This window comes from Barbus barbus, assembly GCF_936440315.1.
Source record: "Barbus barbus genome assembly, chromosome: 5".
Lineage (NCBI taxonomy): Eukaryota > Metazoa > Chordata > Actinopteri > Cypriniformes > Cyprinidae > Barbus > Barbus barbus.
In genome coordinates this window covers 31829312-31841390 of record NC_136733.1, presented here as the reverse complement: position 1 = coordinate 31841390, position 12079 = coordinate 31829312, and the positions used below count along the sequence as shown (strand labels likewise).

Here is a 12079-nt window from a genome sequence, read left to right as displayed (position 1 = left end):
GCTCCCACCAGTATACATCCACACACACCCAGGGGTGAGAGGTCAATCTCATATACATTGCAGGTTGATGTGACTCTTGGCACTCGTATGGGGGAGTATATTAATAGCCCAAGAAGGGATATTAAAAATCTGGGGGTGGTTGAATACCTCATCCTGGTATTCTTATGATGACTGTGAATGTGATATATTCAGCTCAAATATTTCCATTTAAATAGAGATTTAGGAATGTGTTAAAGGGATAGTTCACACAATACTGAAAATTCTTTCATCATCTGCTCATCCCTGTGTTTTATGATCCAAGCACAAAAGAAGATATTTTGTGGAATATCTGGCTAATTTACTGCTTATTAATAGTTAGTAAAGTAGTTGTTAAGTTTAGGTATTGGGTAGGATTAGGGATGTAGAATTTGGTCATGTAGAATAAACAATGTTTGACAGCCACTGGTCCCTAAATGCATTTGGAGTATAGAAGAAAGCAGTATGGACTCCGTTTGTCTTTTGTTTTTTTGGGATGAACTATCCATCTAGTGCCATTGCTGGGAGATGGAAGGCTGTTCGCATTTGTCTGTGGTTAGCTTCACTTTTTGAGTTGCTTTTGGAAAAAGACTTCATAGAGGTGGAAAGGTCTATATTTTAAAATCACAGGGACATTTGGAACAAAACACAAGCATCTGTAAGAGCAATGCACTATGGGAAATTTCCTTTCTGTCTCCTCCACACACACAAAAAGTAAATCAAAAGAGGTTCCTGAAGGGAACATTTATCCCAGGTTTCATGATTTAACTGTGAAACTCTTACCATTCCCTTTTCTCCGCTTGTGAGGTTTGTTTAACACAAAACATTTTGTCTTTCTCTTTGAATTCTGTTTTGATTTACCCACTAATTTTTCTTTTTCTATTGCGGTATATTTCTTATATCTTGACTTGCTCACATGATCCCATTACATTTTCACTAGAAAACGAGACTCCAAGACCATTATTCCTTTACCAAGTCCGAGAACAAGGCAGGTGCCACTTCATTGGTTCTGGTCCTGTTACTGCTGTGGTTTATCTACATCAGAGTCGCTGAGCAGACTTCCTGTCCCTAGCCAGTAATGAAGCTCAGAATCAGAATCAGAATGAGCTTTATTGGCCAAGTATGTTTACACATACAAGGAATTTGTTGTAGTGACAGAAGCTCTACAGTGCAACAGAAAGACAGCAACAGGACAGGACACAGATAATAAAAGAATAATATCCACATATCCAAATAGGCAATGTACAAAGCAGCAAAAACACAATATATAATATAGACAACTATGTATGTACAGGTCAAGTATGTGCAAATTAGAAATGAGAAAATAAAAATAAAATAAGTGAGTGTGGTGAATGGATAATGTATTATAGTTGTGTGTTCCACGTTTATTGTTGAGTGTTCATGAGATGGATTGCCTGAGGAAAGAAACTGTTCCTGTGTCTGGTCGTTCTGGTGCTCAGAGCTCTGTAACGTCGACCAGACGGTAACAGTTCAAAGAGGGAGTGTGCTGGATGTGAGGGGTCCAGAGTGATTTTACCAGCCCTTTTGCTCACTCTGGATAAGTACAGCACTTGGAGAGTGGGGAGGGTTGTACCAATGATTCGCTCAGCAGTCCGGACTACCCTCCGTAGTCTTCTGAGGTCAGATTTGGTAGTTGAGCTGAACCAGACAGTTATTGAAGTGCAGAGGATGGATTCAGTGATGGCGGAGTAGAACTGTTTCAGTACGTCCTGTGGCAGGTTGAACTTCTTCAGCTGGCGAAGGAAGTACAACCTCTGCTGGGCCTTTCTGAAAATGGAGTCTATGTGAATATCCCACTTCAGGTCCTGGGAGATGGTGGTGCCCAGGAATCTGAATGACTCCACTGCAGTCACAGTGCTGTTCATGATGGTGAGTGGGGGGAGAGCAGGGGGGTTTCTCCTGAAGTCCATGATCATCTCCATAGTTTTGAGCGTGTTAAGCTCCAGGTTGTTAAGATTGCACCAGACAGACAGCTCCTTAACCTCCTGTCTGTAAGCAGACTCGTCACCGTCCTGGATGAGGCCGATCAGTGTGGTGTCGTCTGCAAACTTCAGGAGCTTGACAGAGGGGTCTTTAGAAGTGCAGTCGATGGTGTAGAGGGAGAAGAGCAGTGGGGAGAGTACGCAGCCCTGAGGAGCACCAGTGCTGATGGTACGAGTGCTGGATGTGAATTTACCAAGCTTTACTAACTGCTGTCTGTCTGTCAGGAAGCTGTTGATCCACTGACAGACGGAGGTGGGGACGGAGAGCTGGGTTAGTTTATTCTGAAGGGTGTCCGTGAAGATGGTGTTAAAAGCGGAGCTGAAGTCCACAAACAGAATCCTCACATAAGTCCCTGGTCTGTCCAGATGCTTTAGGATGAAGTGCAGTCCTATGTTAACTGCATCATCCACAGACCTGTTTGCTCTGTAGGCAAACTGCAGGGGGACCAGTAAGGGACCAGTGATGTCCCTCAGATAAGCCAAAACCAGTCTTTCAAATGATTTCATGGCTACAGACGTTAGGGCCACAGGTCTGTAGTCATTAAGTCCAGTAATTTTTTTCTTTGGGATTGGGATGATGGTGGAGCGTTTGAAGCATGAGGGGACTTCACACAGCTCTAGTGATCTGTTGAAGATCTGTGTGAAGAAGGGGGCCAGCTGATCAGCACAGGTGTTTAGGCAGGCTGGTGACACACCGTCTGGGCCTGGTGCTTTCCTTCTTTTGTTCTTCCTGAAGACCTGGCACACATCTTCGTTGCTGATTTGAATTGTAGGTGTGGGGGAGATGAGGGTTGCTGGAGGTGTTAATGATTGTGTGGAGAGGTGTTCAGGGCGGGTGTGGTGTTATTTTTCAAAACGACAATAAAACTCATTCAAGTCGTCTGCCAGGTATTGATTCTCCACAGTGCTGGGGGATGGTGACTTGTAACTGGTGATATCCTTCATTCCTTTCCACACTGAAGCAGGATCACTGGAAGAGAATTTGTTCCTTAGCTTGTCAGAATAATTCCTCTTTGCCACTCTGATCTCCTTTTCCAGTGTGTATTTGGGCCTGTTTGTACAAGACTTTATCCCCTTTTCTGTAAGCATCTTCTTTGGCCTGGCGGAGCTGTCTGAGTTTTGTAGTGAACCATGGTTTGTCGTTGTTGTAGATTAGATGAGTCCTGTTAGGAATGCACATTCTCACAGAAACTGATATAAGATGTCACAGTCTCTGTGAGCTCGTCCAGATCGGTGGCAAAAACAGTCCAATCAGTGAGAGAGAAACAGGCTTGTAGATCCCACTTTGTTTCATTAGTCCATCTTTTAACAGATCTTAATACAGGCTTTGCAGATTTAAGTTTCTACCTGTAGGTCGGAATAAGATGAACCAAACAGTGATCAGAGAGTCCTAAAGCTGCTCGTGGAACCGAGTGATATGCATCCTTTATTGTTGTGTAACAGTGATCCAATATATTACTGTCTCTGGTGGGACATGTGATGTGCTGTCTGTATTTTGGCAGTTCACGGGAGAGATTTGCTTTATTAAAGTCCCCGAGAATGATTAAAACAGAGTCTGGGTGTTGTTGTTCTGTGTCTGTGATCAGATCAGCGAGTTTCTGTAGAGCTGTGCTCACGTCCGCTCGCGGTGGAATGTAGACACTCACGAGAATGAACGAGCAGAACTCCCGCTGCGAATAGAACAGCTTGCAGTTAATGAAGAGCGTTTCTAGATCTAAACAGCACATCTTCTTTAACACTGTTACATCTGTACACCACCTCATTGATGTAAAAGCACGTCCCGCCACCGCGCGATTTCCCCGTTGATCGCGATCTGCTCTGATCAGCTGGTAATTAGGCAGATGAATCGCGCTGTCCGGTATGTTGCCATTTAGCCAGGTTTCCGTGAAACACAGGGCAGCAGAGTTAGAAAAATCCTTGTTTGTCTGGGAGAGCAGAAGAAGTTCATCCGTTTTGTTGGGTAGAGAGCGGAGATTCGCCAGATGGATGCTAGGCAACGCCGTTTGAAATCTGCGCTGTCTGAGCTTCACGAGCACGCCGGCTCGCTTCCCCCGCCTGCGCCTCCTGTAGCGTTTGACCAGAGCTACGGCTCCACCAACTACAATGTCCAGCAAAACATCCGAAAAATCAAAATCCAGTAAAAGATTTTGTGGTGTGTTCTGCCGAATGTTCAGCAGGTCATCCCTGGTAAAACTGATCGTATTTGACAAACAAAAAACAAACAAAAACAGTACAAACACTGGAGCACAACGCACAATAGCTGCCATCAGCGGCGCCATCTTGGTTGAACTGGGTCAGTTGTTTATGTCTGGAGCACCTGAGCTAGCCACAGACTGCCTAATATAAGAGACATTTGCTGAAGTAATCTGAAACGGGTCAGTTAGGTCAGTCCAGGGAGTATTAAAACTTCTCACTACCTTTGAAAAAAGAGATAGAAGAAGAGAAAGAGAGCGAGGAGTTGGGGGAAAGTGAATTGAGGTCCATTTGAACAGCACAAGGAAACCATTGTTTTTAAATGTGAGCCTATATATTCTCTTGTCTGCCAAAAGTTACCTCTTCCTCGTCAAGATCACTAGGAAGATAGAAGAAAAAATGTCATAAAATGATTTAAAAGTCGTGACGTATTGTCAAGTATGGTGACCCATACTCGAAATTGGTGCTCTGCGTTTAACCCATCCAAGTGCACACACACAGCAGTGAGTAGTGAACAAATGCACACACACACACACACACACACCGTGAACACACACCCGGAGCAGTGGGCAGCCATGCTGCGGCGCCCGGGGAGCAATTGGGGGTTCGGTGCCTTGCTCAAGGGCACCTCAGTCGTGGTATTGAGGGTGGAGAGAGCGCTGGACATTCACTCCCCCCACCTACAATCCCTGCCGGCCGGGGACTCGAACCCGCAACCTTTCGATTACGAGTCCGACTCTCTAACCATTAGGCCACGACTTCCATTAATTTATTCCTTAATTTAATTAATTTTATTCCACGAATTCCTTAATTTAAGCCAAAATTAAACATATAATACCCAAAGGTGTGTTTCTCTTGTGAAAAGCATATCCAAGTTTCTCCCTCCAGATTTGTATCCTGTTCAGCCCACCCTTGTGTACCCTTCCCCTTACCCTTCTAATAAAGTGCGCATAGTTTGTTGGTGGCCAGTTGTGTATTGGGATATTGCATGATTTTCACACCTAAAACGACAAAGTAAAATATTTGCATTTGCATTGAATTTCATTGATTAGATAAATAGGTAGTTATGTCTAAGTTATGCATAGTTATGAATAGATAGTTGTGTCTGCAAAAAATTTTTTAAAATGTTAACCATAACTTCTCTTTTCTACCCATTTTTCACACAAGTTCACACAATCCTAGCAAAGTAACCACAGGTGGTGTTCATCAAAGTAACTGTGGACATGTTGCACTAACGTTAACCAGAACATGTCCAAATATGTTTTTGTTTTAATTTTGAATTACATCAGTATATGTATTGATTAACTGTAAAATTGGAAACCAAAAATTTTCTATAAAGGTTTTACTTGAAATACGTATTTCTGTCATGATAACTCTCAGAGGGATTGGCATGGTAATGTACCTGACAATGTAATGTATTTGGTCTTGGCAAAATATATCTGCTACGCCGCTGCTGCTGCTGTGGCAGAGCAAGTGCCAAGACTTGCAACTGCCAATACATCCACAAAATGCTGCTGGAGCATGTAAGAAATACTGGTGCTGCAAATATAACATACTGTGGCAGGGTGGAAGAAACACGCAACAAGGGTGGCTCAAAATAAATACCCCGGAGGGTGGATTTATTAATGCAGAGGGGTGTCGGGTGCAAAAAAAGGTGGCTGAGGTGCTGTGGTGCTCTTCTTGGTGCGCTTTCTTCCCAGGGTGGTGCAGCTGTGCGGTGCTTGTGGCAGGGCAGGATCGCTCACTCGCTGGGGTCTGCAAAAGATGAGAAGAGTACGGCACATTAGTTCTCAGCGTGTAGGGAGATGTCTCTCTCCCTGACTCCTAGCCACGCACGGCTTATCTGGCCGCGGGCTGACGAGCTTCAGGTGTGAGCGATCCAGCCGGGATGAGCAGGAGCAGGTGTTTCTCCTTTGTCTCCAGGGCAACGCTGATGAGTAATCGGGACGCTCGTCACACTCCCCCCCCCTAAGCGTTGTCCTGGTCCTGGTGGAAACATATGGAGCAAACAAGGGGGAAATAGGGGGTGGGTGGGGAGTGACCCCTGACAGACCTGCGTAGGCTGACCAGAACCGAGAGAGCCCATCGGCGTTGGCATTGGAGGTTCCGGCTCGGTGACGGACGTCGAAGCAGAAGTCCTGGAGCGCGAGGAACCACCGAGTCACCCTGGCGTTGGTGTCTTTAGCCCTGGCCATCCACTGGAGGGGCGCGTGGTCTGTGAACAGGGTGAACTTACGGCCCAGCAGGTAGTAGCGCAGCTCCAGGACTGCCCATTTTATCGCCAGAGCCTCCTTCTCGACGGTGGCGTAGTTCCTCTCGGCCTTGGTCAGCTTCCTGCTGATAAACAAGACAGGGTGTTCCTCACCTTCCTGTACTTGGGACAGGACGGCTCCCAACCCTGTCTCAGAGGCATCCGTCTGCAACAGGAAGGGGCAGCCGAAGTCTGGGGCCCGCAAGACCGGCTCCGCCGTTAGGGCATGCTTGATCCTCTGGAACGCCTCCTCCGCCTCTGGACTCCAGGTGATGCGTTCGGGCTGCCCCTTCCTGGTAAGGTCTGTCAGAGGGGCGGCTAAGGAGGAAAAGTCAGGGATGAAGCAGCGATAGTAACCCGCCAACCCTAGGAACGCTCGTACCTGAGACTTCGAGGACGGCGTCGGGGCAGCGCGGACAGCCTCCACCTTCGTTTCCTGCGGCTTGATGAGGCCCCGTCCGACTCGGAAGCCCAGGTACTTGGCCTCAAAGAGCGCTAGATGACACTTGCGAGGGTTGGCGGTGAGTCCAGCCCGTCGGAGCTCCACCAGCACCCTCCGCAGACGGTCTAGGTGGTCCTCCCAACGCTCCGAGTGAACGACGATGTCATCCAGGTACGCGGCCGCGTATTGTTGGTGGGGGCGGAGTATAACATCCATCAGGCGTTGGAACGTGGCCGGTGCCCCGTGAAGGCCAAAGGGAAGGGTCCGGTATTGCCAGTGTCCGCTGGGTGTGGAGAAAGCTGTCTTGGGTTTTGCATTGTCCGATAGAGGTACCTGCCAGTATCCCTTCGTGAGGTCGAGCGTGGAGATGAACCGGGCCCTTCCCAATCGCTCCAGGAGTTCGTCCACTCGGGGCATTGGGTAGCCGTCAAAATCTGAAACTTCGTTGAGGCGTCGAAAGTCATTGCAGAAGCGGAGGGTGCCATCCGGTTTCGGGACCAGGACGATGGGGCTGGACCATGGGCTACGGGATGGTTCAATCACCCCTAACTTCAGCATCTGCTGAATTTCCTCCTCTACAGCCTGCCGACGAGCCTCAGGGATACGGTAGGGCCGTTGCTTTATAACGACCCCTGGCGGCGTTTTGATGTCATGCTGAACAATTTGGGTCTTCCCGGGGACAGGCGAGAACACATCTGAGAACTGACCGATCAGGTGCTGCAGCTCAGCCTTCTGCGCCGCCGACAGTTCAGGATTGATGTCCACCAAGACGGGCTCCGTGGTAGCGAAAGCCGCGGTTTGCTCTCTGGTCCCCACCCACTTCTTCAACAAGTTGACATGATAGAGCTGTTGGGGCCTCCGTCTCCCAGGCTGGCGCACGCGGTAAGTAACCGGTCCCACCTTCTCTACCACCGTGTACGGCCCCTGCCACGTGGCCAGGAATTTGCAGGCAGAGGTGGGGACCAAGACCATGACTTGGTCGCCCGTCTGGAACTCCCGAGGCTGAGCTGCGCGATCGTAGTGGCGTTGTTGGGCTTGCTGGGCTTTGGCCAGGTGTTCCCGGACTAACGGCATGACTCGATCGATCCGCTGCCTCATTTCGGTGACATGCTCGACGAGGGACCGGTGTGGGGTGGGTTGTTGGTGTTCCCAAGCCTCCTTTGCAACGTCGAGTAGCCCCCGAGGCTGTCTTCCGAAAAGGAGCTCAAACGGAGTAAAGCCCGTTGATGCCTGCGGAACCTCCCGTATACCAAAAAGGACATAGGGCAACATTAGGTCCCAATCTCGTCGGTCTTCGGCTGCCACCCTCCGCAGCATTTGCTTGAGAGTTTGATTGAATCTCTCGACGAGTCCGTCGGTCTGAGGATGGTATACGGTGGTCCGCAGGTGCTTTACCCGGAGCAGCCGGCAGAGGTCAGCCATTAGCCGGGACATGAACGGTGTTCCCTGATCGGTCAGGATCTCCATCGGGATGCCGACCCGGCTAAACAGAAGGAACAGCTCGTGGGCGATGTTTTTGGCTGTGGCTTTCCGGAGGGGTATGGCTTCGGGATACCGGGTGGCATAATCAACGACGACTAAGATGTGCTCATGCCCCCGGGCTGATTTTGGCAACGGCCCCACTAAATCCATCCCGATACGCTCGAAGGGCACCTCTATGATGGGTAGCGGGATGAGCGGCGAGGGGGGAGGTGGCCTGGGCGATGTCTTCTGGCACGTTGGGCAGGCCTGACAGAAGCGTTTCACATCAGCCTCCAGGCCAGGCCAGTGGAACCGGTCACGGATGCGCTGAGTAGTATTGGCCGCGCCGAGGTGTCCCGCCAGCGGATGGGCGTGTGCCAAGTGTAGGACGGTCTCCGCCTTCGGTCTTGGAACCACCAGTAGTTTTTTTTCCTCCCCCCTCCGCTGGGCGACACAGTAGAGCAGGCCGTTCTCCACGACAAAGTGGGGGAGAGGATGGGGCTTTGGCCGGACGTCCTTCCCCTCTAAGACGCACACCTGTCTCCAACAATGTTTTAGCCTGTCGTCCTCTCGCTGGGCTCGGCCAAAGGAGCCCCCTCCCACAACCTGTTGGTAGACATCATAGAAAAGGTTAGGATTTTGGGAAGGGGACTCACCATCTCTCCCACTGTCGGAGGCTAGGAGAACGGGGCGGCGGCTGGGCCTCTTCGTTGGCTGCCGTCCAGGGCGGCCCCCGCTTGGGCTGGCAGGCTGTGTGGCGGTGCCCAAGAGGGCATCCAGTCCCGGCCAGTCTCGTCCCAGTAGTACCGGTACGGGTAAATCCTTTACGAGGCCCACCTCTAGGGGCCAGGAGCCAACGGACGTGGCGACAGATACCCGTCGTACTGGGACTTCCCGGGTATCTCCATGCACACAGGTGATAGGAAGTCTTCCTTTTATCTCGTAGCGGGGAGGGAGGACCCCCGCCCTGACGAGACTGACGGCGCTGCCCGTATCGAGCACCGCTGTGAAGGCCCGCCCATTAATTTTTACCTCGGCCGTCGGGGCTCCTTTGGGCGGAGTCTGATGAAGGACACAGCCTGCCATCCAAGTCCGAGTCTTGGGCGAAGGAGGCGCTGATGGCATGGATACATCCTGGGGCTCGGGGACCGCCTTCCTGTCCACGTGTCGCGAGGTGCCCTCCAGCGCGCGTTGCTCCGGAGCCACCCTCCGGGGAAAAGGCGGCACTCGCTCCCCAGCTTCACGCCGTTGGGCCGCCTCAGCCAGCTCGATCGCCTCAACTACCTCGAGGATGGTTGTGGGATCCCTCATGCCAACAGCTTGTCGATACATGCGCGGTAGGGCACGGAGGAGGCGATCGACGGTGATGCGCTCCGTTACCTGGGCTGCCGTGGGAGAACCAACCATCAGCCAGTGCTGTGCGAGCCTGGTGAGCTCTGCTGCCTGGACACGCGCCGGTCGCTGGGGTTGGTAGGTCCAGTCGTTGAACTGCTGGGCCGCGCAGATGGGTGACAGCCCCACTCGGGCCAGGATTTCCCTCTTGACATCCTCGTATTTCTCCGCGGTAGATGTTGGTAGACTAAAGAAAACTCGCTGGGGCTCGCCGGTGAGGAGTGGGGCTAACGCGCGAGTCCAGTCATCCGGAGACCAACCCTCAGCGGTGGCAGTGTTCTCGAACATCTGCAGGTAGGCTTCAACATCATCGTGCGCGGTCATTTTCGGCAGCATCTGCGCGGCCTGTATCCGCGGATCTGGTAACGGAACGCGCTGGCGGGCGGCCGTGCGAAGGGCAGCGATGTTCTCGTCAACCTGGCTCTGGCGGGCAGCAAGATGTTCCACGATTTGCTGCTGACGCAGGCTAACCTCTGTAAGCTGGCGGAGCAGATCTTCCATCCTTGGGGAGGAGTGCCGCTCTTTCTGAAAGTACAAACAGAGAGGGAGGAAAAAAAAGAATCGTGAGACAATCGGTTGGGATCACTTGTTGGTGTACTTCCTTAATCTGCCCGCATTCTCCACCACTGTGGCAGGGTGGAAGAAACACGCAACAAGGGTGGCTCAAAATAAATACCCCGGAGGGTGGATTTATTAATGCAGAGGGGTGTCGGGTGCAAAAAAAGGTGGCTGAGGTGCTGTGGTGCTCTTCTTGGTGCGCTTTCTTCCCAGGGTGGTGCAGCTGTGCGGTGCTTGTGGCAGGGCAGGATCGCTCACTCGCTGGGGTCTGCAAAAGATGAGAAGAGTACGGCACATTAGTTCTCAGCGTGTAGGGAGATGTCTCTCTCCCTGACTCCTAGCCACGCACGGCTTATCTGGCCGCGGGCTGACGAGCTTCAGGTGTGAGCGATCCAGCCGTGATGAGCAGGAGCAGGTGTTTCTCCTTTGTCTCCAGGGCAACGCTGATGAGTAATCGGGACGCTCGTCACAATACATGAAATAACCCCCTATAGCATACATGAATCACCTCGTAGCAGATCTATACAGGTGGAGCTGGGGAAGGTGGATGGTTTCTGAAGCACGCTGCGAAACTGCTACAAGCACTAGTCATATATTTGAATGTTGAGCAGAGAGCTCATTCGCTACCGATACAGGAGAGAACCAGTCAGCTGTGCCAAGTGATGATGTTATTAGGTCAGATTGAGTTAGACCTATCAGACTGCGCCATCTAGAGTTTCATGCCAGAACTCTGTATATATAGAGTTTTATAGTAAAATTTAGTGGCTGTATAGAATTTTTCACGTCTTAAAAAAGTCTTATATGTTTACCAAGGCTGCATTTTTTAATGTAATTTATTTCTTATTATTTCAACATTTATTACTATTTTCAGGGTTGAAAATATTTCATGAATGAAAATATGAAATATTTTTGTGTAAACTGATTTTTTTCCCCACAGAATTGTTTGATGAATAGAAAGTTCAAAAGAACAGCATTTACTTTTTTATTTACATTTATTTAATTTTTTTTCAATTTAATCCCCAAAATTTGAACTGTGATGCTCATAAATGTTTCATATTTCCATTCATATATTAATCTCTGTATGCAGGATCATCAAGTAACCTGGTTGCCCAGGAGGCTGTAAGAAAACAGGCTACACTTCTGAAACCTGCTTCTAAAACAGGAGAACATATCTCAAGTAAGAACCAAACCTCTAATCTCCATTATCAACTCAAAATATGTTCCACTTAAGCGATGAAAAAGCCCTATAAAGACAAAAGCATCCATAAAACAGCGTTGAAGGAACTTGTCCATCTGGAACTGTTATAAATTGTACCCAAGGCCCTTTGTTGCAAGACTTAATGATGTAACCAGCTTGTAACAGTAAACAGCCCACTTGTGTTGGCCATTTTGAGCTTGCATGCACATTTCCTGGTTCATTTAAACAGCACATTTTCAGACTGATTCCTGATTAGTTTTTGAGCATGACCATTTCATTTATTCTTCTTCAGGGTGCTAAGAGATCCATACCACAGAAAACTTTGTAAACAACAGCAATATATTTAAAAAGAACTCACCTTGGAAAGAACACTGTGAAAGCTGTTATTGATCTAATTGATTATGACTTGTCTTTGTCCCCCACCTATCTCTCTCAGACTGTTTGAATTGCAGTCGTATCACTGCCCTCACAGATCGTGTGAGCTCTCTGGAGGCCAAGGTAAAGCCACATCTTTCACTTTGAGATTCTTTCACGGGGGAATTCACTAAGAATGAATTACATCCATT

General features: G+C 49.4%; 1 protein-coding gene across 3 annotated transcripts in view; it reads left to right on the top strand.

Annotated features, from left to right (window-relative positions):
- LOC306870050 (EMI domain-containing protein 1-like) overlaps positions 1–12079 on the top strand; it is an 87888-nt gene that overhangs the window by 49084 nt on the left and 26725 nt on the right. For all 3 annotated transcript variants that reach the window (XR_013784232.1, XM_079417087.1, XM_079417086.1), the window contains exons 4-5: positions 11403–11492; positions 11950–12011. Coding sequence is in view for 2 of the 3 variants with exons in the window: in XM_079417087.1 (XP_079273213.1) it covers positions 11403–11492; positions 11950–12011 (152 nt within the window). In the remaining variant the exon portion in view is untranslated. The remainder of the gene's footprint in view (positions 1–11402; positions 11493–11949; positions 12012–12079) is intronic.